We start from the raw sequence: 27,244 nt of genomic DNA on the forward strand, positions 1-27,244 counted from the left end.
GCTGCACCCCAACCCCCCTCTCCATCTCTCTCTCTCTCTCTCTGGAAAAATAAGAGGCAGTGCTTGCGGTTGCCACTAACATGGAGCAGATGAGTTCTTCCCGTACAGATGCACAGCTCCACACCACAGTTGGACTCTGTTCCCCTCATCACAGAGAGGGTGGGGGTGGGTGGCAACAAAAAAAATCCATGACCACCAGCTGAGGACATATTCAGATCCTCGGCCAGTTCAAGCAATAATCTGTAGCTAAAGACTAAAGAAATGGCCGCTGTCCAGCATAGTTTGGTGATTCCTGCCCTTAAACACACCCACTAAACCAGGCATTTAACAGATGAGATGAATCCGATTATTTGAGAAAGAGGGAAAAAAAAGCACCAAAACAAGACACCACAACTGGTGGGACTTAGGACTGGACTTGCGCTGTACTGCGTTAGAGCTGAGTATTCATTTAGTGTTTGTTTAACTTGTTTATTTATTTATTTAAAGGATCAATAATTGTCGAGAACCACCTTCACCAGTTAGTTATTGCATTCCAAAAAGCTGCAGGGTCCTGGGGTTCCCCTGCCTCGAGTCACTGTGTGGTGTGTTCTCCATGTGTCTGCGCTGGTTTCCTCTGGATGATCTGGTTCATTCGCACAGTCCACAAACATATGCTGGTAGGTTGTGTGATGCCCTGTGATGGACTGGTGTCCTGTCCTGGCTGTGTTCCTGCTTAGGTCCAGTGATCCCAGGTAGGCAGCAGTAAACAGTTTAATGCTTGATCAAAATACAAATGCTTCAGCTTCAAAGTAAAGAGGGCTGTAATACAGGGTTTTTGTTGTTGTTTTTAAAGATACTTTTAGAGTTGAATAAAATAACTGCTGATTATTAAATTAAGTACTTTTTTGTTTAACCAATATTTTTATAAAGTGTAACTCTAAATATGCTCTCATTATTATACTAAATAATAACTAAACATCTTTCAGACACAGCATCAGTAGAAGCCTACTCCATGCAGTAACAGATTAGGCGTAAAATTAGGTGTTTCTTCTGCTCTTTTGTCGTTTTACAGTAACTGTTGCATAGGCTTTTTTAGCAATAAAATAGCAATTATAATTTATTGTAAAAAAGTATTAATATGCTAAACTGAAATCAGTTTAAACTTTAAACCCCCAAAACCAAAACTCACACCTTCTTTTGGATAAAATATTATCCCCAAGAACAAATTGATGTACATACTTTTGCAGCACTTTTTCCTGATGGAGCTCATAACGACAGCAGTGACCAATAAATTCTTCTCACTTGCCATTTTCAAACAACTTCATATTTACATTATTCTTTGTTGAATAAAATGACAATTGTCATTCTAACTAGTACACAAACAGTTCAATTGTGTAGTGTTTATAAAATAAATTTCATTCGTTCAATCATTATCTGTAACCCTTATCCAGTTCAGGGTCACGGTTGGTCCAGAGCCTACCTGGAATCATTGGGCGCAAGGCGGGAATACACCCTGGAGGGGGCGCCAGTCCTTCAAAGGGCAACACAGACACACACACACTCACACCTACGGACACTTTTGAGTCGCCAATCCACCTACCAACATGTGTTTTTGGACCGTGGGAGGAAACCAGAGCACCCGGAGGAAACCCACACAGGCACAAGGAGAACACACCACACTCCTCACAGACAGTCACCCGGAGGAAACCCACACAGACACAGGGAGAACACACCAAATTCCTCACAGACAGTCACCCAGAGAAAACCCCTTCAGACACAGAGAGAACACACCACACTCCTCACCGACAGTCACCCGGAGGAAACCCAGGCAGACACAGAGAGAACACAACACACTCCTCACAGACAGTCACCCAGAGGAAACCCACGCAGACACAGGGAGAACACACCACACTCCTCACAGACAGTCACCCAGAGGAAACCCACGCAGACACAGGGAGAACACACCACACTCCTCACCGACAGTCACCCGGAGGAAACCCAGGCAGACACAGAGAGAACACAACACACTCCTCACAGACAGTCACCCAGAGGAAACCCACGCAGACACAGGGAGAACACACCACACTCCTCACAGACAGTCACCCAGAGGAAACTCACGCAGACACAGGGAGAACACACCACACTCCTCACAGACAGTCACCCGGAGGAAACCCACACAGACACAGGGAGAACACACCAAATTCCTCACAGACAGTCACCCAGAGAAAACCCCTCCAGACACAGAGAGAACACAACACACTCCTTACAGACAGTCACCCAGAGGAAACCCACGCAGACACAGGGAGAACACACCACACTCCTCACAGACAGTCACCCAGAGGAACCCCACGCAGACACAGGGAGAACACACCACACTCCTCACAGACAGTCACCCGGAGGAAACCCACACAGACACAGGGAGAACACACAAAATTCCTCACAGACAGTCACCCAGAGAAAACCCCTTCAGACACAGGGAGAACACACCACACTCCTCACCGACAGTCACCCGGAGGAAACCCAGGCAGACACAGAGAGAACACAACACACTCCTCACAGACAGTCACCCAGAGAAAACCCATGCAGACACAGGGAGAACACACCACACTCCTCACAGACAGTCACCCAGAGGAACCCCACGCAGACACAGGGAGAACACACCACACTCCTCACAGACAGTCACCCAGAGGAAACCCACACAGACACAGGGAGAACACACCACACTCCTCACAGACAGTCACCCGGAGGAAACCCACACAGACACAGGGAGAACACACAAAATTCCTCACAGACAGTCACCCAGAGAAAACCCCTTCAGACACAGGGAGAACACACCACACTCCTCACCGACAGTCACCCGGAGGAAACCCAGGCAGACACAAAGAGAACACACCACACTCCTCACAGACAGTCACCCAGAGAAAACCCATGCAGACACAGGGAGAACACACCACACTCCTCACAGACAGTCACCCGGAGGAAACCCACACAGACACAGGGAGAACACACCAAATTCCTCACAGACAGTCACCCAGAGAAAACCCCTTCAGACACAGGGAGAACACACCACACTCCTCACCGACAGTCACCCGGAGGAAACCCAGGCAGACACAGAGAGAACACAACACACTCCTCACAGACAGTCACCCAGAGGAAACCCACGCAGACACAGGGAGAACACACCACACTCCTCACAGACAGTCACCCAGAGGAAACCCACGCAGACACAGGGAGAACACACCACACTCCTCACAGACAGTCACCCGGAGGAAACCCACACAGACACAGGGAGAACACACCAAATTCCTCACAGACAGTCACCCAGAGAAAACCCCTTCAGACACAGGGAGAACACACCACACTCCTCACCGACAGTCACCCGGAGGAAACCCAGGCAGACACAGAGAGAACACAACACATTCCTCACAGACAGTCACCCAGAGGAACCCCACGCAGACACAGGGAGAACACACCACACTCCTCACAGACAGTCACCCAGAGGAAACCTACGCAGACACATTTCATTCATTAAAATTTGCAGAATTGCTTTCTCTTCAGAGAATGTGTACTTTCTGTCTCTTTGAAAATGATTTTAACGTCATTTGACCTGTGGTGTGCCACCTTTTTCATGCCACTTTAGGGAGCCATCTGAGATGTGGACCAATTACAGGGGTAATGCAGTGATTACGTTTCTGTTCAGCAGCAAGGACACACAGCACTCCAGTGTTCAAAGCGCTACTTCAGTTTGGCCAAAGAGACGTCACTTTGTCTTAAAACATTGTTTTCATTTGAAGTTGCCTGCTGTTTTAGGAATTACTCAAGTCAAGAATTCACGCCTCTCCAGCCTGGAGGAGGTCTGAAGCATTTTTGACTGAGAAATCCTCCATTGTACAACCTGGGATATATGACCTCATGTTCATAGCCCAACAAAAATGGTCCTGAAGGGCTTTAAACAAGTCTTTGTAACAGTATTTTCCACCATGTTTTTCAGGGGGATAGGTTTATATGCACCTCATTTGAATGCAAGCCGGCTTAAACCTACTTGAAGTACTTCTAGACAATTCTGTTGTAGAAGCCTCTGAAATGTAATCCATTTGAGAAGAATCTAAAGCGTAATATACACACACTCCATGGTCGATTTCCTCCCTCTGTCCGTGTGTTTATCCCTCAGTGATCATCCAGACAGATGTTTAGATGCACGGACTCTTTTGGTATATCCGATTTTACCACACATTGTCAAGGACTTTGGAGTGTGTTTGTGTTTGTACATCTACATACCTACATATGTGCATGCATTTGAGGCACTATTAGACCTGAAGACCTTTCACAGCAGAAATACAGCATGCTTCAGTGAACAAAACCATCTGGTACCAAGCAAGCAGAATTTCGGCAGTGCACCTGCGGCTAAGGTCAACTCTACCGCTGTAAAGACTGCTGTCCTACTTTACTGAGGATAACTGGTTCCAGACACTTAGAAGAATGCCCGGTTTGCATGGTACCACTATTCACAAATCTTCATGGTCTAAGATATTTCAGTTGTGGGATGCTTTGTCAGTAATGTACTGGGGAGAATATGAGAGCCAATATGAAAGTCTTGTTTAATCTGGGTTATTCATGTTGTAGGCCCTAACAAATGAAAAAGTGAGCAACAAAATAATAAACCTTCCAGACACACACCAAATATTAGTACATTCCGGAACCATCCACCACAGTGGCGGATGCTGGTCTTTCAAGGAGGGGAAGATCAATTTCAGCCTAAATCATAAAATGTATTTATACATTATACATTATATTCTACCCTCTGTTCCTTTTCAAGAAAATGATCTGTGACCCTGTCGTACCTGTCGTTTTTTCCAGGGATTTGACCTAGTGACTTCTCAATGGCCAGCAGAGCTAGGCTGCTTAAACGGCCTTGGCCCATGTGCTTTGTGACGGGGGAGGGTCTCAGCAGCACCCGCTGGTCAGAAAGTGCAATAGAAGTCAGAAAGAGTGATAGAAGTCAGTCTCCAGACACAAGCAGCTACAAAAAAAAACCCACCAGAAATAGAAGCTCGATTTGTCACTAGTCGTTTTTAACAAAGAAAATGCCGCTAAGAGGATTAAGAAAGTTTCCGGTTCAACTCAGAACAGAATGAAAATTTAATGCTCCCACGGATCTTTACACCAAAGGATCGCTGATTCGCTCATTTCGCTGTCAATCAAAAAGGCATTCAGCCTCAGACAGATCATCCTCAGACATCAGACATCAGACATCATCATGCAGAAGCTGAGCGTCCGGGCCAGCCGAGGCCAGCCCACTGCCCCATAGACCCCCAGAGACGCTGAGCATCCAATGGGCGGGACAAGGCCCAGCATTTATCCAATGACTTGTCTTGTTTCGCTGCACTTCGCTGCTTCGCTATTGAACTCTGTGGACGCTCAGCGTCCTCACTGTTTAAAGCACTGTGAAACTGCGGGAATGATTGAGAGGAAAGCTGCGTCTTTACCAGCGATAAGAAGCTGATTCAGAACAAAAGTTGAGCACGTTGTAGTGCATATTTATTCAATGACATGTACACACAACAGTATATATTTGATCACTTATTTTTTGACATTTTAGGGGAAGCTGAGCTTCCCTTGTAGTCTTAGAGCAATCGCTCCTGATCCACCAAATTACCAAAGGGCCAAATGTGTGACAGCATTGCAATAGATTTACACAGTCATGGTAAGTGAGTTTTCCATCAGCATTGAGCCATGAAAATAGAGCCTAGGCTGTTCCAAGGGTACATTTTTATGTCATATTTATATATGTGTTTATATGTGTATATGGATTTCCTTTGCCAAAGCTAGAGTAATAGGATGTATCTTTTTTTCTCAGACTGTAAGATGGCTGAACTTCTCCCTAAAACACATTCAGGGAAGAAAAAAACTGCTTTTGTATAGTAACCATGGAAATGTACAGATTTCCCTTTTCCTCTTTTCCCAGCTTCAGGTTTTATAGTAAAGGCACAGGTCTATTATTAACAGCTGAGTTTCCACAAAACCCAGCTTTTTCACACATTTGCGAGGCAGCGAGGGTGTGGTGCCATCGCCGTGGTTGATGTTAAGCATTTGACGTTGCTGGGTGACATCTCTTCAGGGACAGCAAGGGGCCACAAGTGTTGGAGAACATGTCCAAATCGCACATGTGTGTTGCATTGTTTGTGTGTGTTCCAGTCACGGAACGAACAGACGCTGAGCTCTGGAGCAACTGGCCGACCTTCCAGCCCACTCCGACTCGCAAATTTAAAGGCTGTGGAACACTGTTCTGCCCATCTTTTCATGTTCCCTGTTAAAATATCTCACATCTGTCCTGTTGCCTCGACCCAAAAGTGAGTGGTTCACCAGTGCATAAAAGTGGTCTACCCAAAAATGTTAATTGCTATATGGCATTTCAGTATAAATAGACACTGAAAAAAAAAACGCTGTCAAACCTTTCTAAAAAAAAGAGGAAGTGCATATGCATCTCTGCTTCTGAACGCCTCACAAGATCCGTTTTGTTGTGTTTACATTCGAAGCCATATGGAAGGAAAGAGGAGAGGGAAGTCAGTGCTGGTCACTCGGGACGTTCCCCAGAACTAGTTTGTTTGATATAAAGTGCAAATGGAGCATGGGCTAAACTTATGATTTCATGCACCACTGTATTCCCCCCACGGAATCTAGCCTCTAGTGTGAAAAGCTGCCATGTTTACTGCAAAGGCAGAGAGAGCCTCCACTGGCTGACCGCATGCGAAGGAAGAAAGGTCTTTCCAGTGATGGCAAGAAGGGATCCTCTGAGGATGTTTAATTCCATCCGTTACATTTAGTTTAGTTCCGATTACCCAGCCTTTCATCAGAAGCACTCTTTGTTTGCTTTGGTGTTGCCACCAGGCCGTTTCTGGTCACCTCAGCTGTTTGAGAAGGAAACTTTAAGCCACATCTTTCTGCTCTGCCTGCGAAAGCTATGGTGAAAATCTGGCAATACTTCAAGATGTTACAGCCATGGAATGGATGGACTTTAGCCTCTTGGTTCAGCTTGAATAACTCATGTTGGGTGCGCAAAAAGGAACTGGTTGAGCCCTGTGGGTGAGAATGTACAGAATAATAATGAAAGTATGATGAAAAATTGTGACCATACTCATATTTGTTATTCACACCGATAATTTACACTTTAACTCTGCAATAATTAAGTCTGGAATTACAATTATAATGATTGTTATTCATGTTTATATAAGTGTCACAGTTACACAACTCCAGGGTCCCATGGTTGAGGGTTTGAGCCCCGCTCAGGGTGACTGTCTGTGAGGACTTTGGTGTCTTCTCCCTGTGTCCGCATGGGTTTCCTCCAGGTGCTCCTCCTGGATTGGCTACTCAAAAGTGTCCAAAGGTGTGAGTATGTGTGTGTTGGTGTTGCCCTGCGAAGGACTCACGCCCCCTCCAGTGTGTGTTCCCGCCCAGTGGCTCCGGGAATTAATTAATAAAAACAAACACACACACACTGAATGATCACTGGATTAGGACACTGAATGATCACTGGATTAGGAAAACATACCTTCTATCTACCCTATCTACACTCATTGTCCATTCACTCAGCTCCACTGACCACAGTTCAGTTCCACCCTGCTCTTCAATGGTGGGTGATGGATCATTATGTGCACTGCAGTGACACTGAGTGGATCAGACACAGCAGTGGTGCTGGAGTTTTTAAACACCTTATTGGACAGAGAATAGTACACAAGAATAGAATAGACCAAGACAATAGATGAGCTCCTGTCACTGACTTATCATGAGGTAGAGTGAACAGTGAATAGACAAAGTCTTTAAAAACACAGCACAGAATGATGTATGATCCACCACCCAAACCATACTTGCTTTGTGGTGGTCCCTATATATAAAATATCATTTATCAGTGATGGCATAAGTAAAGAGAAGAAAATTACCTCTTTCTTTCATTATATCATGGCAATTTTCAGTAAAATGATTGCGACTTTTCCTTTCCTTGACTGCTCCGCCACAACCCCGTCACTTCAAATATAACTCAGAGTCCTACCTCTGTTCATCTAGCAGGGGTTCTGTCTTCTAGATTAAAGCAGAGTCCGCCCAGAACCCCACTTCAAGTTCCAAGAATAGTCTCCCAAACAGCCTCTCTCTTCTGACCATATGTCAAAGACATGATCTGAGGTTGCACAACAGTAATAGAACCCAATAGACAGTGTGCTCTGGGTCAACAGGATTAGGCTGAAGAATGTGGGATGGTTCCATACAATGCACTGAAAATGTCTTTAAAGAAATAAGTGATTGTTTTTCTGTGTTTATGCCCTAAAAGAACCGTCTTTGGCACCTCTGTCTATCAACAGTTGAGATGGTTTAGCCGTAGTGCAGTTTGTTCTCTTGTCCACGATTTTGGCAAAATGTTTACAGATGATTTGTGGATGAGTTAAATGCTTTAACGTCTAGAGAATATTTTTATGACCAATATGCAAATGACTAATTCTTAATGCTTCACAAGAGACCAGCTACTGAATTACACCAAATACACCAAAAGCCATTGCCTCTGCCAAACGGAGCCGGTGTCCGAGTTTAGGGGTCACGCTCAGTGATTTATTGGCTTAAGGGTTAAGGTCATTGATATTTTACATCTGTTGTTTATAACACATTGGCAGTAAGGCAACATAACAGGACTCCAGAATGCACTGTGCACTGGACAGACGCCAATGGGATATCACAAAGTATATGTTGCTCATTCTCTCTCGCTCTCTTTCTATCTCTTCCATGTGCCTCTCCCATAGATTTATAAAGGGCCTCCTCCCTGAGGTCCAACTTTGTTCTTGGACCACAAACTACTGCTTGGGAATAGCTGAGGTCCACTTGTGCAACCCTCAGCGCCTCGAAGTGTGACATTTGGAGTTGTGTTTCTGCAAAGCAGCTGTCTTCCAGCACTTCAGCTAGTGATGAGAACCACTAACAGGGGCCAGGCTGACAGTTTTGGACCAGGCTGCTCCAATAGCCTCAATGTGCATTTTATTACCACTCCGTTTCTTGCATCAATAACAGTCAGATATGTTCTCGCTGCCACCTTAAATGGACTGCTGCACTTCAGCATATTCCTGATTGATACGGACAGCAGACTTTTCTGCTACGTTTGTGTGTGTCTGTATGTTTGTTTGTTTCACTGGCTGTTGTTCACCTGTAACACTTCATTTCAAGTCATGGCATAATCTCAGATTTGATAATTAATAAAATAAACTTCTGAAATGGGAAGTTTGTCCACAAATATAGCTCCACAAACAGCGCAAAGTCTACGTAGCCAGTTCGGAAATGTAGCATGAAAGTGAAAGTTCGATCCAGTCTACACAACAAATATTTGCTCACAGTAGTCCTGGCACTTCACAGTGTTTTCCAAAGAAATGCAAATGCTAATGGTTTTATTTTGAATGCGACCCAAGAACCACAATGGAACGATCACTTATTCATCCTTATTTTTTCCTCATGAAGGAGCATTTCTATTTGAAAATGAAACGTTATTTTCTCCGAAATTTCATGTTCATGTGTTGCACTTCTACTAAAAGGCAGTTTGTGTTCTTGTTGGACTCTCGGCCTTGGTTGGGTGAAGCGTCACAGGGGATTGATACGATCTTCCAATGATAAAGGCCAATGCTCAGGCTCCTGGAACACTTGGAAAAGCCTACATCCTAGATATAATCCATCCATCCATCCATTACCTGTAACCGCTTATCCAATTCAGGGTCACGGTGGGTCCATTCAAATGCCTTGAATGGACTAAATATTGATTAATTTTGAGGGTTCCATTATCACCTTGCTTTTAACGAATGCAAAATATTCCTGGATCAAACTGAGAACAGTCATCATTTCTCTGTTTTTGTATGTTTAAAGAAATGTAATGTTAGCTTTTTGCTTTTACCACCCATTTCAAATGTTGTTAATGACATTTAAAATATTAACCACTGCCAATATATTTCCATTGCATTAATATATTCACTCATTAATTTTTTGTAACCGTTTGAGCCTTTTCCAGAGCCCACACCAAATCTTTGAGTACAGTCTGGACTGGGGGACATTACACACTCGACCGGTCACTCACATGGTCACACCTATTGGGCCCTCTACTTACCAACAACTGGAGGAAACCCACACAGACAGAGGGAGAACACACCACACTCCCCATTAACAGAGACCCACAACCCTAGAACTGTTTAATACAAAGGGAGTGTTGAATAAATGCATTTGTTATTTGTATCTAACTGTTTTCAGTTTCTACAACTGGAAGACACAAGTTTCTACTTCAAACGACACTGCTAACTACCAGGTGATCACAGACAATCCAGCTGGTTTACTCTTCAAGAATAAGATCGACAGAAAAACCCTCAACGTTGATCCTAAGGTAAGAACGTGTAAATTGGTTTTGAGAACTTTGTGAAACAAAACACATAAATATGGTTAAACATAGCATCATCTGTATCACTGTAACAATAGTAACGCATCACTCATTGTAATTGTAATTGTAATTGTAATTGTGTTAAACAAACTCCAGTTGAAAAATACAGGGGTTAGACAATGAAGCTGAAACACTTGTCATTGTAGTGTGGGAGGTTTCATGGCTAAATTGGAGCAGCCTGGTGACCAATCTTCGTTAATTACACATTGCACCAGTAAGACCATGTGCATCCAATGGTTCAAACATTGTGTCCTGAAGGCGGTGCCGTGTATCAGGACGACAATGCACCAATACACACAGCAAGACTGGTGAAAGACTGGTTTGATGAACATGAAAGTGAAGTTGAACATCTCCCATGGCCTGCACAGTCACCAGATCTAAATATTATTGAGCCACTTTGGGGTGTTTTGGAGGAGCGAGTCAGGAAACGTTTTCCTCCACCAGCATCACGTAGAGACCTGGCCACTATCCTGCAAGAAGAATGGCTTACAATCCCTCTGACCACTGTGCAGGACTTGTATATGTCATTCCCAAGACGAACTGACGCTGTATTGGCCGCAAAAGGAGGCCCTACACCGTACTAATAAATTATTGTGGTCTAAAACCAGGTTTTTCACTTTCATTGTCCAACCCCTGTAGTTGTTGGAGAAAAACTGTGAATCTGAAACTGTAACAAACCTATCCTGAAATAGCTGATTCTGCCACTGTGTGATGTGAGGTTGTTTGTTTCTGTCACAAAAGGGAACGTAATATCGTGCCATCTCAGAACAAGACTCTAGACTCCTACTTTATTTCTTGGATAACACATGAGGTACACAGTCTGACCATGTCATATTACTTTAGCCCTGAATTCCAGATGAAAGCATTTCATGGATTCCATACAAACAAGCAACAGGCTTCCACTGTGGAGGCGTGCAAAATTTTTCTTTTTTAAACTGAAGTTTATTTATTTATCGTGAATTATATGCCCACCCAGGCTGGACGGATAATGGACTGGCACTGAGGAGCTGTGCTGTCATTCCAGCAGTTTCCATTCGTGAATTGCACATTTCCAGAATGTGTGTCACATCAAGGCATTCAGAAAGTCATGACGGTTGGAATCCAGACAGAATCGGACTTGGGCGAGGGTCCTGAGACAGGTGCTTCCTCTGCCTCTCTCTCTCTCATCTCCGCGCTGGTCTGACCAAGCATGTGAGAATGCGTGGTGAATTCTGGGCCGGAAACCCATGCCACTCTGGTCTCACTCTCTGTGCCCGGGGGCTGTGAGGACGGACTATTTTAGTAAAAACAGCAGCGCTGCAGACGGGTTGCTTTGAACGCGAGCTCGCCCAGGCTGCCTCGTTGAGGGCAAGATGGCAGAGGCCAATTTTGCCTGTGGTCGAGCACGCCCCGACCAGGCCAGCTATTAAAAAACGAGGCTCGAGAACCCAGACACTGAAACCACCCCTGCGCCCAGAAAACCCAGCCCAGGCCCCTACCAGCCATGACCTCATTGCCCATCTGGACACTTTCCTTTAGAGACAAAATGGCAGATCTGTGGAGTCCTTACACAGTGATGGACTCTTTGATTAAATAATTGTGCCTCGTGCCATTGTCAATCAAGACTTGACACTGGAATAAAACTTTGAAGAACTGATTTTTTTTTCAAAACTTGATAACGGAATTCAGCCAAGACATTAATTATCAATAGAAAAGCTACAGAGATTGATACAAGGAAAAAGTAAGGCAATTGACCATTAGCAAGTAATTGCTATTTTAACAGTTTAATAGTTTTGTGATCAAGTGATTTTAAGGTTTAAGAGGTCAACAAAAGACAAAACTTACTAAATCAGAAAACAAATACCAACACTGCAGTGGTGTTCTCAGTTATTTCATTTACTCAGACTATCCCTTTACTACACATTAAATACTGGAAATGAAGGTTAATGTAACATTTAAAATGGTAGCAGCAGGATTCTTACATAAGTGGAGAACTGAGCCACCAATCTTTGCATTACACTCGGGTTGAAAGAGTGAGCAAATCTACAACTTAAAAAAAAATGTTGCTAATATTGGACTAGCGACAGGTGACTGTCTTTGAGGAATCTGGTGTGTTGTCCCAGTGTCCTCTTGGGTTTCCTCCGGGTACTCCAGTTTCCTCAAACAGTCCAAAAACACACTTTGGTAGGTGGATTAGCTTCTCAAAAGTATCCATAGGTGTAAGTGTGTGAGTGAATGCGTGAGTGTGTGTTGACCTGTGAAGAACTCGTGCCCCCTCCAGGGTGTATTCCCGCTTTGCAGGGTAGACAATGCGCTTACAGACAATGAATGAATTAATGAATAATTGGACCAACTCCAGCAGCACTGCTGTATCTAATCCACACCTACGAACGCTGAGAATGATCCGCCACCCAAATCATACCTGCTTTCTGTTGGTTCTGATCATTGAAGAGCAGGGTGAAACAGGACAAACAAAGTATGTAGAGAAACAGATGGACCACTTCCTGTAATTGTAGAGCTACAAAGTGCTCCTGTATGGACAGTGAGTGAAGAAACAAGGACGTGGTCATAATGTTTTGGCTGATCTGTGAATATCATGTGCCTTAATTCTTTTTTTTATTGCTCCATAAAAACTGCCCCCATATCGGAAATATCTCAGAACCCAAAGCCCACTTGGCTGTGATGTCAAACTGGGTTTGGGTGAAGTATGCATTCCTTCATCCTCAATACTGGTGGTTGGAGGTTAACTCACAGGTCATAAATCAGCGCTCAGTCAGTCTGGTTGCTTGCTTGTTTGTTTGCTTCCTCTTTATCAGTGTTAGGTTGCAGTCAGCATGTTCCTGCCCTCCTCTGTTCTTGCTGAACTCAGGAAAAAAGTCTTAATAGATCACCCATGTAAAAAGGTAGTCTGATAAGTTCCATCCGCCTTAAATCTTCTGACACACTTTGTCTTTAATGAGACATTACAGCTGGCAGTAGCTTTTTTTATACAGACTTTTTGAGTGGAAGGCTTCTGTGAAGTCACACCCAGAGTAAAGCTGAAGAATGTACTGATATGGATATTTTATACCAGCGCCAATATACAGGGTGAGTCAAAAGTCGCAGGACACCCTTTTATCTGAATACACACCAGTAAGTGATGAGTGTGGGCGACATCTTTTAGGCTACGTAAGGGACATGGCCGCCATCTTGAAAGCCACCATTTTGGTTCAAGGGCAAGTTGCGTGGTTTTCCTCCGGGTGACTGTCTGTGAGGAGTGTGGTGTGTTCTCCCTGTGTCTGTGTGGTTTTCCTCCGGGTGACTATCTGTGAGGAGTGTGGTGTGTTCTCCCTGTGTCTGTGTGGTTTTCCTCCGGGTGACTGTCTGTGAGGAGTGTGGTGTGTTCTCCCTGTGTCAGCGTGGATTTCCTCCGGGTGACTGTCTGTGAAAAGTGTGGTGTGTTCTCTCTGTGTCTGTGTGGGTTTCCTCCGGGTGCTCCGGTTTCCTCCCACAGTCCAAAAACACACGTTGGTAGGTGGATTGGTGACTCAAAAGTGTCCGTAGGTGTGAGTGTGTGTGTTGCCCTGTGAAGGACTGGCACCCCCTCCTGGCTGTATTCCCGACTTGCGCCCAATGATTCCAGGGTGGCTCTGGACCCACCGCGACCCTGAATTGGATAAGCGGTTACAGATAATGAATGAATGAATAAAATGTATAAGCGAGGAAAATTGAGCAGTTTCTATATTGGGGGCGGGGCTTGGGGGGCAGAACAAACTTTTTCGGCAGGTGTCAGTATTGTTTAACAGCATGAACATGACTCCCTTAAAAGTAACAGTGACATGACATACATTTTTCATTTCAGCTCTAACCCTCCTGTTTTTTCTACAGGTGTCTCCAGGAGACAACTCGACCCGATCTCCCCTCCACTCTGACCTCTACATTCAGGTTGTCATCTATGACCACTTCACCAGAGAGAAAGTCTAAGCCATTGCCTGAGGCACACTCTGCAATTAAAGCACATTAAAAAGCACATGCAGCCTTTAATCTACATCTACAAAAACAAGTTGTTTTAATCCCACGTCTGCTGCATGCTTCAGCCTTAACATCAGGCTTAACATCTGGGTGTGGAATTGATGCAGTGATGGTCAACTTGGACTTTGTGTCCTAAAAGCAAAAATGTCAGAGAGGAGCCAAGAGTAAGATTCCTCCGATGGTTCTGGTCATAAATATTTTAAATAGTTTAGGAATATGCAGCGAGACAGTTTAGGGATTTGTTTGTTTGTTTTTGTTTTTATAAATGTATCACAATCCTTCCATACATTCACAGTAGAACAATATGTATACCACCTTATCTATAAAAATAGTTTGTTTAATTAAAATGATATAATTACAAATTTTACCCAATTTTCTCCCTCCATTTCACTCGTCATCTTTTTCAGCCACTTCCTTGACTCTTTCAGTAGCACTGATGCTAACAAAACATCACCAGATAGCTCAATGTACTTAAGAACAATGCTGTAATGTCAGCACACAGACGTTCACACCGGCCATCATCATGTAGTGGCCAGTAGCACAGCACACCACTACATCTAATTAAATAGGACTAATTATGTTCTCTTTAAAATGAAACGAAGGTCGGTTCATTCCAAATACCTTTTATTTTTAAAGGCTAAGCACCACTTAATGGACCTCCATGAATATTTCACGTTATTGTAGTTACTGACATATATAAGTATGAATTAAAATGAAAATAGCAGCTTAATTTGCTTTAAAACTGACAATTTTATTAAATTGACGGAAAAACCCGAGCTCGCTACGGAAATTCTTGAACGCGACCGTGACGTCACTGGTGGACAACAGCTGAACAACGCCGCGGTAAAACACCGTTATGACTGATTGTTATGACAGTATCTAGCTAGCTAAATAACCAACATTATTCATGACAATAGCCTAGCAATAAGCTAAACTCAGATTTAGAGGTACCGTTATTCTTGTAAATGTGATCGAAGTCGAACTCGAATTCATCCGACACTATAAACCTCCGTAATGCAGCTACGTAGCCGAGTATAATCTGAGCCACCGAGTTTAGCAAGTCAAGCTAACATTAACTAACACCAACTAAAACAGGCGAAGTGAGTGTCCTTACCCTGTTTACCTCCATGTTACAGAGGCTCTTGAACACCTTTCGTTGGTGTCCTTACATGCCCATATTGTTGGAAAAGCGCCAGTGAAATGAGCTACAGATAACGGAGTGAGTGGATGGTCCTTTCCAAAGTGCCCGTTTAAAGTGGACAAATTTAGTCCATTTTCTGGATATTTTGGGATCTTTGGGCCATTTGTGCACAGATGTCCCACTGTACATTGAATGATTGCAGCCAAAAACAACACACCTTTTCCTCATTTTGCATTAAATTAAGCGCAACTTCTAGAGTTGTTGTCCACCATCTACGTCACAGGCAAGACGCTGTTTGACTGGAGAACATGGCATCTGTGAAGCTGCTTTGTAACAACATCGGTTGTAAAAATCGCTATACAAATACATTTGATTTGATTCGATCTGACACTGATCAAACACATTTGTTGAACGACTCTCTAAAGTACATCCACATTGGCTGCGAAAGGCAGCACGGTAGAGTTAATGAAGCCAGTAATGAAGAGCAGCACTGTACTGAATGACAGCGCTGGCTGTATACTGTTTGTCAACTGAAATATCCAGTTTAATTCTGGGTCAAGTTCATCCTTCTCTTTACACGCATCGTAACAGTAACATTGCACTAAATGGTTCATCATCACATGTAGTGCACATGCAGTTAGAATTCCAGAACAATTCCATTTAATGACAAGGCAGACATGCAGTGCTGGGTGGCGAAGAAACTTTGCACCCACAATTAAAACGTTTTAACTTTACCCTTCAGCCACATGAAAATGGTGAGTGGTTTACAGTGTAAACACTGCCCTTTCCAAGCTTTAAATGTGAAATCATACAATTCAAACACCTACACATCAAAACAGCAAAGGGGTGCATGCGCGTGTGTGTGAGTGTTTGTGTGTTTGTGTGTGTGTGTGTGTGTGTATGTGTGTATGTGTGTGTGTGTGTGTGTGTGTAAAAGCAGAAAAGAAACACTCAATAATCAGCTGTTAAAATCAAAGGTGCATAGTAGCATATTTCTGTGAAAGCAGTGCAATGTTAATTAAATGATAAATAAAAAGAAACACTAATAAAAAATAAATCAAGGGGCAGCACAGTGGTGCAGCAGGTAGCAGGCGCAGTGACACAACTCCAAGGACCTGGAGGTTGTGGGTTCGAGTCCCACTCCGGGTGACTGTCTGTGAGGAGTGTGGTGTGTTCTCCCTGTGTCTGCGTGGGTTTCCTCCGTGTGACTGTCTGTGGGGAGTGTGGTGTGTTCTCCCTGTGTCTGCGTGGGTCTCCTCCGTGTGACTGTCTGTGGGTCTCCTCTGGGTGCTCCGGCTTCCTCCCACGGTCCAAAAACACATGTTTGTAGGTGGATTGGCGACTCAAAAGTGTCTGTAGGTGTGAGTGTGTGTGTTGCCCTGTGAAGGACTGGCGCCCCCTCCAGGGTGTGTTCCCGCCTGCACCCAATGATTCCAGGTAGGCTCTGGACCCACCACGACCCTGAACTGGATAAGTGGTTACAGATAATGAATGAATGAATGAATGAATGAATAAAAGTGTATTGATTCTTTAAAATACTTCAAAGTTTGTGGACTACATTCTGCCTAAATAAATGTCCATAAATGCATGTTTATGTGTGTATGTGTGTGTGTGTGTGTGTGTGTGTGTGTGTGTGATTGCACACTGAAAAAACAAAAAGAGGACTCCTAAATCAACCAATAGTACATGGTGGTATGTATGAAAATTTAATACGCATGTGTACATAAAAATACAAACATTCATTATGATTCAGTTAATGACATTTTAAAGTTTTCATTGGCTGATATTTTAGCCAATATTATTAAACAAAGAACACATTGCCCAAATATAAATATACACCTCACTTACCAAGCTGCTAAGAGACATGCTCGACTCGAGATAGCATTTCAGTTAGCATTAGCACATCAGTGGTAGCTAGCATTCCAGCTAGTGTTAACTTAATGTGTTAGTATTAGCTGAATTCCTAGATGAATTAGTGCTACTAAAGTTGTGGGAAAAGAGCCTTGAGCAAAGGCTGGAGCCAAACAGACACTCTAGAAATTTCTTGGGGAGTTTTTAAGCAAAAGAATTTACTTACACTTAGTTTTAATTTACTTTGCATCAGATATTTTTCAGGATACATTCACCAGAGCTTTAGGTACAGAACTGAAAAGTGTCATTTCTTTCAGTTTAAGGCTCTACTGCTGAGGCAGCTGTTCACTCCAGGTCTTGGTCCAGTTCAGGGTCTGTGCTTCATGGGAGAATTCCTTTATATATATATATATATATATATATATATATATATATATATATATATATATATATATATATATATACAGTAATAGTGTTCACAGTTTGGAACTGAATCCTACCTCGTTAAACACAGTCGCTCAACTGTACATACCATTTTACAACCAATAAAAACAAACACAGAGGAAGATATAGAGTAACATGAAGTGACACTGTTGTGCTGGGGCGAGTGGATCAGACACAGCAGTGCTGCTGGAGTTTTTAAACCCTGTTTCCACTCTGTGAGACACTCCTCCCTCGTTGGTCCATCTTGTAGATGTAAAGTCAGAGACAATAGCTCATCTGTCGCTGCACAGTGTGTGTCGGTCGTCCTCACACAGGACGCTGTCGGCTGGATGTTTTTGGCCGGTGGACCATTCTCAGTCCAGCTTTTAAAGCTTTAAAACTGAGAGCTTTCAAATCTCCAGCAGCACTGCTGTGTCTGATCCACTCATACCAGTACAACTCACATTAACACACCACCAGCACCACAACAGTGTCACGCAGCGCTGAGAATGATCCACCGTCCAACTCACACCTGCTCTGTGGGGTCCGGACCATTAAAGAACATGGTGAAAAGGGGGAAAACAAGGTATACAGAGCAACTGTTTGACTACAATTGACTCTGTAATTGTAGAGCTACAAACTGCTCCTCAGTGGTCATTGGAGCTGAAATATTGTACAGAGGGTGTAAAAATAAGGCGGTCATTTTAATGTTAAGTTTCAGTGAAGGGTTCTGACCCAGTCCCTCTGTCCAAATCATATCTTGATTTGATATAACTCCCCTGGCACCAGATATCTGGATGGGTCGATCATTTCCTGCCCCACTGGGCCTGAAAGAACCGTAGTGACAGGGGCTATTCAGAGGCTGGAGCCTGGGGCAGTGCAGGGCCATCCGGACCAGCCTCTGCTGTACAGGATGTGTCTGCTCAACACCATTGAACATAACAAAACCAGGCTGAGAGCCCTGAATGCCCCCCGTAAGCCCCTCATTCAGCCCCTCATCCCAGACACACAGCTTTGTTGAGAGACATTTCACGGATCTTAAAAACAATCTAAACCAGCCACCCCCCCCACACACACACACACACACACACACACACACACTCACACAGACCTCATTGGTCAGTGAAGGTCGGTGAAGACGTGAGCTGTAAATGTCTGTTTTGTTTTGTCTGAGGGGTACAGTGACTGTTTGTTTGTTTGCTTTGTTTGGGTACATGTTGTCTGTGAAAAAAAATGAGGTGCTCTCTCTCTATATATTTTTATCAGTATCTTTTATTTTTAATCTATCTCTCTCTCTAGTGCTCTCTCTCTCTAGCTCTAGCTCTCTCTCTAGCACTCTCTAGCGCTCTCTCTCTCTCTCTCTAGCTCTTTCTCTCTCTCTCTCTGTCTCTCTCTCTAGTTCTCTCTCTCTCTCTCTCTCTCTAGTTCTCTCTCTCTCTCTCTCTCTCTCTCTAGCTCTCTCTCTCTCTCTCTCTCTCTCTAGCTCTCTCTAGCTCGCTCACACTCACACACACACTGCTTTTATAGTTTCTCCCTCACTGTCTCCAGCCTTCTATTTAACTCTATTTCTCATACTACTTTCTCTCTTTCCGTCTCTCTCTTCTGTCTGTCCTTCTCTTTTTGTCTCACATTCTTCCCTTTTCTCCATCACACTATCTTTTTCTGTCTTGCTTTCAAATTTTCTCATTCTCTTTTCCTTCGTTTCACCATCTCTCTCTCTCTCCCTCATCTCTTATCTCCCACTATAGTCCCCTCTTCTGCTCTTTCACTTGTCTCTTCTTCCTCTACTCTGTTTCTTATTCTTCCTCCTTTGACTCCCTCACATTCTCTATCCATTCTCACTATCTCTCTGCCCCCCCCCCCCTCTCTGAGTGTGAGATTTGGACCCAAACAGCAGCGCCCCTATATATATTTTCCAACCAGCGCGTGCTTTTTCTCCTCAATGAGCGAGCGTGTGCGCGCAGGGCTGCGATTGGTTGTCCATTCAGCCTCGGCGTGGAGCTACAAAACCAACACAGCGCGCGCCCCCCGACACATTCACTCGCTCGCTCGTACACACACACACACACGCGCGCGAGCGCGCGTGCACCTCACTACCAGGAGCTCGAGCCTGCGTTTCAGTCCAGTCCGCGTCTCGCGCTCAGGTGATGCGCTCTCAGTGGAGGGGGAAGCGCGCTTTGGAGCCTCCGTCTCGAGACTAGATTTATCCTCCCGCCACAGACACACACACACACACAAGTGAGCCGCTGAAGGAGTGCGGCATGGCCTCGTGTCGGCGACTGTTCGCGCTGCTCGTGTTCGTGACCTGTGCGCGCTGTGGACGGTGCGCGCGCCTGAAGGAGCAGCTCGCCGGACTGAGCGGGCTGGCCCTCGCGGAGCTGGGATCCCCGGAGAAAACGGCACAGGACACGGTCTCCGAGCACATGCAGATGCTCTACCACAAATACACGAGCGCGAGCTCTCCGCTCAGGGACGGGAATACGGTCCGCAGCTTTAAAGCACAACCGGGTACGTACTCAGCGTGCACTGGGAACAGGCCGTTTTAATTAATAGTTAATAATTAATAATAATAACAACTGCATTTAAACTTTTGACTTTTCTAATATTTACTTTTAACCAGGAGTAAGTCTTTTCACCTGGTATTGGAACATTTCTGTGAGGATTTGATGGCATATATCCATGCGAATATTTATTTTTATGTTTGTGATCCAATGGTGATGTAAAGTTCATCTGCTCCACAGCCCCAGTGCTTGTGGTGGGTTGTACACGCTAAGCTTTGGGCATGGTGACCTTCGGCTCATGTGCAGCTGCTTTTGAATTGAGACAGATGCTATACGCTCTGTGCTGTAGATAAGCGGTAGGCTAGTGGTCCCTGATGATGAAAATGGAAGTGGAAGATTGACTGCAATGGTTTAGTGCCCTGTGGAGTTTATCTTGAGGCACTTCCTAGAACCAGATTAGGCCTAAACCAAAAGGGTCAGATACCAGACAGAGACTAAACCTATACTGATTACAACACTGGCCCATAATCTACATTTTCCTACCAGAAGATAAACTGCACAGTCCAGGATTAGGCTTAATCCCTGTCTGGAGACTGACCTAAAAAGACTAGGTTTACTCTGTGGACTGTGTGTGTGTGTGTGTGTGTGTGAGAGAGAGAGAGAGAGAGAGAGAGAGAAAGAGAGAGAGAGAGAGAGAGAGAGAGAGAGAGAGAGAGAGGTGGAAATCCACCTGCTTCACCTATCTGTTTCCTCTTTATGCAGTTAATATCTTTGCTGTTGTCACTTGGTTATGGCGCCGATCCTAGGAGCTGTAGATCAGAGGTCTATTCTCTAGTGAATGGATGGGTATTCATTTGGATTGGGTGGTCATTTAGTGCTTTCTGGACTTCGGAACGTCCCCTGAACATTCCTTGCTGTTCCTTTGGGTCCACTGTTGTGTACAGGACTTTAAGAATACACCTAGTGCAGAGAGGACAGTCAGGACATACAACAGCAAATACACCTCACTGTGCAAAAGCTATAGGCTCCTGAGAAAATGAGAACGAATAATTAATAAGCTATTTATCTGAGCAGTAAGAGTTTATTTACTTGAAAGCATAATAATTCTATAATATTAGAAGAAATCTAATGAGATTAGAGTGATATTCTGTGTGAATGTGTTGGTTTTACTTTTCCAATCCCTCCTAGTGTCCGTCCAGTCTTATCCGAGGTTATCATCCGATACCGAGTGTTACTGGATCATAAATACTTTATTATGTTAAATCAAGAGTGCTGCCGAAAACAAACTGTTGTTCACAACAAATCAACTACGGTTTAAGGCAAAAAACTCATTTTAACTTTAAACTTTTAACTTTATAAAAACAGACGCCTATTGAACAATACCTGGGACCCTACAGAATTAAGCCTTTGCCGATTGGACATCCTAGAGACATCAGTTTGTTGCTGAGCTTGGCCTGAAGTGTTGTTCCCCAGAGGAGGATTAAGCCTGATTCTGGTATAGGCAAAATTTCCCTTCACATAAATCATCTCTATACTCTATACAGGAGTAGGCTTAATACTGTCCCAAACTGACCCAAAGAGACTAGACTGAACCTTGGGGCTCTTTGTGTGAGGTGTTGCAACAGCATTCTCTTCATGTAGGCCTAGTTTAAACCTAGCTACAGCCCTGATTCCTGAGAGATACTGTGTAAAAACGCTATATCTCCTTGTTAAACAGCACACTTGGAAATTATGAGGTGTATATAATGTATTTTTATAGCCTACGCTTAGAGAGCTGCTTCGTTATTAGCATTAGCCTGTCTTGTTTTTCTGAGCTGCCAATCCCTACTGGTGACTTGTGGTATTGCATTAGATTTGTCGAGGCAAACAAGACTTTGTTGCCTCCTGTCATAGCTAGTGAATTCAACTAATTGAATGTGCACCCACTGCAGTTATAGCTTTTTAAACGTCCAAACATAGCGTATAAAATCTCCATAGAAATCAATAGAAAATGTACATCTCTGGAGCAACTGTACATAGTCTAAGTTTAGGTCGCCATACCCAAAGATAAGCATCTGCTAGAGGAATTCAAATCACCACTGGGCTGTGGAGAAGTGGGGCCTTGTTCTCTGAAACGGTCGAGCTCCATCAAATGCCATCAAATCCTCAGATTTCCAACTGTAGTTTTAAACCTTAATAATGTTCTTGAAATATACCCTGTTTTAATACTGTGATATGGACGAGATCTCTATAACCTGCCTATCTCCATCCAGGGACCATCAACAACAAGCATCTTCAGATCTTCAACCTAACTTCCCTGGCCAAGTCAGAGGACGTTCTCTCTGCAACTCTGCACTACCACATCGGGGACCTGCAGAACATCAGTCGCGGCTGCACCAGGCCCAAGAGCTGCCGCCCTGGCTTTCGACGCCAAGCTCACATTCACCTAAGCATCTGGAGCTTTGCCTCCATGGCCAACAGCACCAGGACTCTGGGCCACTTCCTTATTAACGTGTCCTCAATGTACCGGGACTTAGTATCTTGGCAGTGGAAGGACATCACCCGTGCGGTCAACCAAGCCAAACATCACGACGAGCTTCTCATCGGCGTTACCATCGACTCCCAAGGACGACAGCCTCGGAAAAAGCTGTTGTCTTACATCTTGGTTTACGCCAACGACTCGGCCATCTCGGAGCCTGAAAGTGTGGTCAGCACCCTTCAGAGGCACAAAGGGAACCTAGTGCCAGGTCTTCACAAACTGGGACTACACAACCGTAACATCTCTGGTCCTCACAGGACGAGGCGCTCGGCCAGCGTCCTCCTCCCCCTGCAGAACAACGAGCTGCCGGGTCCTGAGTACCCTTATGAGATCAATACCTGGGACGAGACCAGCCCTTATGACCCCATTGAGAGTAAGCCAGCCAAACGTCCTCGCAAGAAACCACGCAAGAAACCAGGTCACAAGAATCCGCTGCTGCAGTTTGATGAGCAGACCATTAAGAAAGCCCGGAAGAAGCAGTGGAATGAGCCCCGGAACTGTGCTCGGAGATATCTGAAGGTGGACTTTGCAGACATTGGCTGGAGTGAGTGGATTATCTCCCCCAAGTCGTTTGATGCCTATTACTGCTCAGGATCCTGTCAGTTTCCAATTGCAAAGGTAGGTCATTGACGTATGGTCAGCACCTTTCTTCACAGACTATTGATCCTGTCTTTATCTTCCTTAGGATTGCGTTTCGTATCGGGAGAAAGTCGCTTACTCTGTGAGCTCAAAGCTGTTTATTTGGACAACCTTTGGAAGCAGAGTTTCAGTTGTGAAACACCACAGATTGTGATATTTTTTTTTTGCTCTGAGACACAGCTACCTGCTCTGTAGACACACACACACCAAATCAGGGAATGGGACAAGGCCCATATATGACATGGATAATCAGCTCCACCTAGTGGTGGGTTGATGTCAATTACAGAGACGTGGGGATGGAGTACCTTGGCTTCCAAACACGCTTTGCATAGGAATTCATGATAAGTAACACTTCAGTGTGTGTGTACTGCAATTTGATACATTTATCTCCGGATATAATCCCACATTAATATTCCCACCTCGCCGGAATGTGTGGTGGCATCAACCTTGAAGTACAGAGGTTGTTCAGCTCTCATGCTTATATTGTTCATGGAAAATCCAGGGTACTGTTATACCCCCCACTTTTCAATTAACCTGTAAAGAGGGAGTCTCTGCTCTCAGGTACATTCCAGAAAAAACTGCTACTGCTTGAGCAGAGCTTCCCTTCTCAGTACTGCAGAGTTCGAGGGAATTCTGATCTCCGTTTAATGACTTCTGATAAACTGTCTGCTCTCTTCTTTCACTTCACAAGCCTGTGAGGATCCGTAATCACCTCCATGGCTCCTACAACATCCAGGAGCTGCTCGTTCAGTGTTAGTAGATAGTTTGCCCTTCTTTGCTGCAGTAACAGATGTTGGAATATTCCTGTGAGCCACGGAAAGTTAGTGTGGTCTAGTGCTGGTGTTGTATATACCCCAAAGTACACAGTCCTGCTCCAAAGCTCAGTGCTGGGGGTTTTAAACCACTGTGGGCAGTTACATGGACTGCAGCTGTGTATGAGCACCCCTTTTCTTTAGTGATTATACAAAGCTGCAGCCTTAAAATAACTATGATGCTTCACTGACCTGTAATAGGGAGAATGGTGCCTTGGTCATTGCTACTCTGGGCTCGGCCCTGCAGAAACAGCACTATGTAACTTAGAAGAAGAGTCTACCCATTGCTATAAATGTAAGGCAGGGTTGTGCATTAGACCGAAGCTTTAATCCCAAGCGACATACCGTTTTTGATTATGCTACAGAAGATTGGGGAATGCAGTGGCTGTATTGTTATTGGTCTACAGAAGTGTAGTTACCCAAGTCTGGGTTAAATCCCTCACAGAGAACAGTGGGGGTAACCCACTACACCACACAAACCACGTTATGATCTTGTCTAACTCTTGTGACCATTTGTATCATCCGCAGTCTCTGAAACCCTCAAACCATGCCACCATCCAAAGCATCGTCCGGGCGGTGGGCGTAGTCCCCGGTATTCCTGAGCCCTGCTGCGTTCCCGAGAAGATGTCCTCCCTCAGCATCCTCTTCCTCGACGAGGACAAGAACGTGGTCCTCAAGGTCTATCCCAACATGACTGTGGACTCCTGCGCTTGCCGGTAATGCCTTAAAACGTCTGGACACTTTTCTTCCCCCATCAATCTGATCCCCATTTTGCACTGGACGAGAGACTACACCGCTGTAGCCACCTGGAAGATGATTTATTCCGTGAACAGACTTTAAGGACGTGTTTGGTTCTGGAAGATGGAGGTCTGAAGGGAACTCGCATAAGCCCCCCGAATGAACAAAGAGTCGCTCCTTATTAAGATGGTGTTTCTGAACTTTTAATGAGACCTCTTCCCTGAGCTACTGGACAAGTAAAGTCTTACCGTTGTTTGTCCTCAAGGATCCAGGGATGAAACTCTCACTGTCGACCAACGTGAATTGGTACAGTTCTTCTTTGCTCTCCTTATAATACTGTTACTCCTATGTCATGTTTACTTTAACATATCAGTCATTTTCTTTGAATAATCCTATCTATTGCTGCTATAAACAAGAGGTATATTTTACTCCAAAGCAAAACCGTGAGCTTGAGAGGTGTTTCTGTGTTTTGAAACAGTGCCCAGTGACTAACTCTAAACTGTACATTAATGATGCAGTAAGCTATTCGTAGTAATGTCTTCGGCGGGGATCAATTCTGAATGTTTTTGTCAAAAAACTAAAAGAGAAAACAAGTTGGTGAAGGTCGTATTTATTTTTACTGAGGGGTTTGAAGCAAAACTGCTCCATGGACACATCAAATGTCACAGTACGGTCCTTCCACCATCAAGATGACCTCGATTGGTGTTGCTCATATTGATCTATAGTTTTTGATAGCGTCACCGTGCGCTTTCAGCTGCCTTCAGAACAATATTTCACCGTGGTTCAGGTTGCCACTGATAATTCAATATTAACTATTTGGATACTGCAGTACACTTCATGAGCAATTATGAGTTTATCAAGTTCTCAGAATATATCACTGCTGTCGTGTAAAAAATTTGTAGCTTGATTTTTTGGCCTTTTGCTACATTTTGAAAACTCTAGTTCAAATTCTGTGATGAGCGGACCGGCAGAAACGGCCCAAATTACGTAGAACAGAACACTGTTTGATGGACTTCCGCAGTACTTCACCTGTAATGCCGTTAAAGTCCAAAAAAACGTCTGCAGATGAACCCCTGTCTGTAGCTGTTATTTCTGAATGGAGCCAGTTTGACCAAAGTAAATGTACTGTCTCTAAACCAAATAACCATGAGGTCTCACACGCCACAGAAACAGGTAAATATATAAGCCTAGAGATGTGTATATGTTGTATATTGCTCATGTGATTCTTGTTAAACAAACTGAAGTGCCTTAGATACAAAATGATGATGATAATCATGAAAATAAATGAAGAAAAGCTAGTGCGAAAGGTGTGTTCAGACATAAGTATTGTATTTACATTGCAGGACATGGTTTGCATTGCTTTTTTTTGAGTGTGTTATGAATATTTTCCATTTTTTTGTCCAAATTATTTTCAGTAATTTCACTAACTTGATGCTTGGTTATAAATGTGATGCTGTGTCGTACAGTCCCTCTGTCCTTTATTTTTGCTCCTGTATTGTTGTATTGATCTGAAGCCAATGCTAGAACGAGTTCTAATGCATGATAATAGATCTGTGTTTTCTAGTTGGACATTTTATACACAGCCTTAAAATGTGCAGTAATATATTCCACATCAATCCCAAACTGAGGCGTATCTCGAGCACTCCTTCGATATCTGTATAATATATATTTTTATAGAAGGGCTTTCTCTCACACACACGGTGTAATCTATTGTGTAAATGGAAATGTTAGGCGAACGTTTGTGCTTGTATAATAAGCTTCATAAGAAATTATATTTGTATATGGAAATGACCTTTAAAATGCATTTATTTATTTTCTGTACGTTGCAGACCTTGCCGTTTTTTCAGGTGCAAGGAAAGCCTTAACTGAGCTGGGATTGGAGCCTTAATAAACAAAGCATTGATGTCGCATGATCGTTACGGATGAACATGTTTTCTGTAACGCACTCTTTCCACAGACCATCAATAAAGCTGTATATGTTTCAGTCTTCTGCATTTTTCTTATGAACATCTATAATGTTATCTTTATATGATCCAGGTGTTAAGATGAATATAGAGAGAATGTATGTATCTTTACACTTATATAGCGCCTTTCTAGGCACCCAAGGTCGCTTTACAATCCACACACACACTGGCGAGAAGAGGCAGCCAATCCATATCTGGGCTCACCCACATTCACTCACACAAACAGACAGACATT

At 43.9% G+C, this 27,244-nt stretch overlaps 2 protein-coding genes across 2 annotated transcripts in view; both read left to right on the forward strand.

The window, feature by feature from the left end:
* The window catches only part of LOC136677282 (cilia- and flagella-associated protein 299-like), a 109,641-nt gene extending 94,905 nt beyond the window's left edge, over positions 1-14,736 (forward strand). Inside the window, exons 5-6 of the mRNA XM_066654776.1 lie at positions 10,249-10,378; positions 14,279-14,736. Of these exons, the coding sequence (XP_066510873.1) occupies positions 10,249-10,378; positions 14,279-14,374 (226 nt within the window). The 3' untranslated portion in view covers positions 14,375-14,736. The remainder of the gene's footprint in view (positions 1-10,248; positions 10,379-14,278) is intronic.
* Positions 14,737-19,890: 5,154 nt separating this feature from the next.
* On the forward strand, positions 19,891-27,012 carry LOC136676931 (bone morphogenetic protein 3-like). Its single transcript, XM_066654235.1, has 3 exons — positions 19,891-20,345; positions 22,591-23,474; positions 24,836-27,012. The coding sequence occupies exons 1-3, from the start codon at positions 20,099-20,101 to the stop codon at positions 25,025-25,027; spliced, it is 1,323 nt and encodes a 440-aa protein (XP_066510332.1). The 5' UTR covers positions 19,891-20,098; the 3' UTR covers positions 25,028-27,012.
* The last annotated feature ends 232 nt before the right edge of the window (positions 27,013-27,244 follow it).

The sequence above is a fragment of the Hoplias malabaricus genome, chromosome X2 (assembly GCF_029633855.1).
Source record: "Hoplias malabaricus isolate fHopMal1 chromosome X2, fHopMal1.hap1, whole genome shotgun sequence".
Lineage (NCBI taxonomy): Eukaryota > Metazoa > Chordata > Actinopteri > Characiformes > Erythrinidae > Hoplias > Hoplias malabaricus.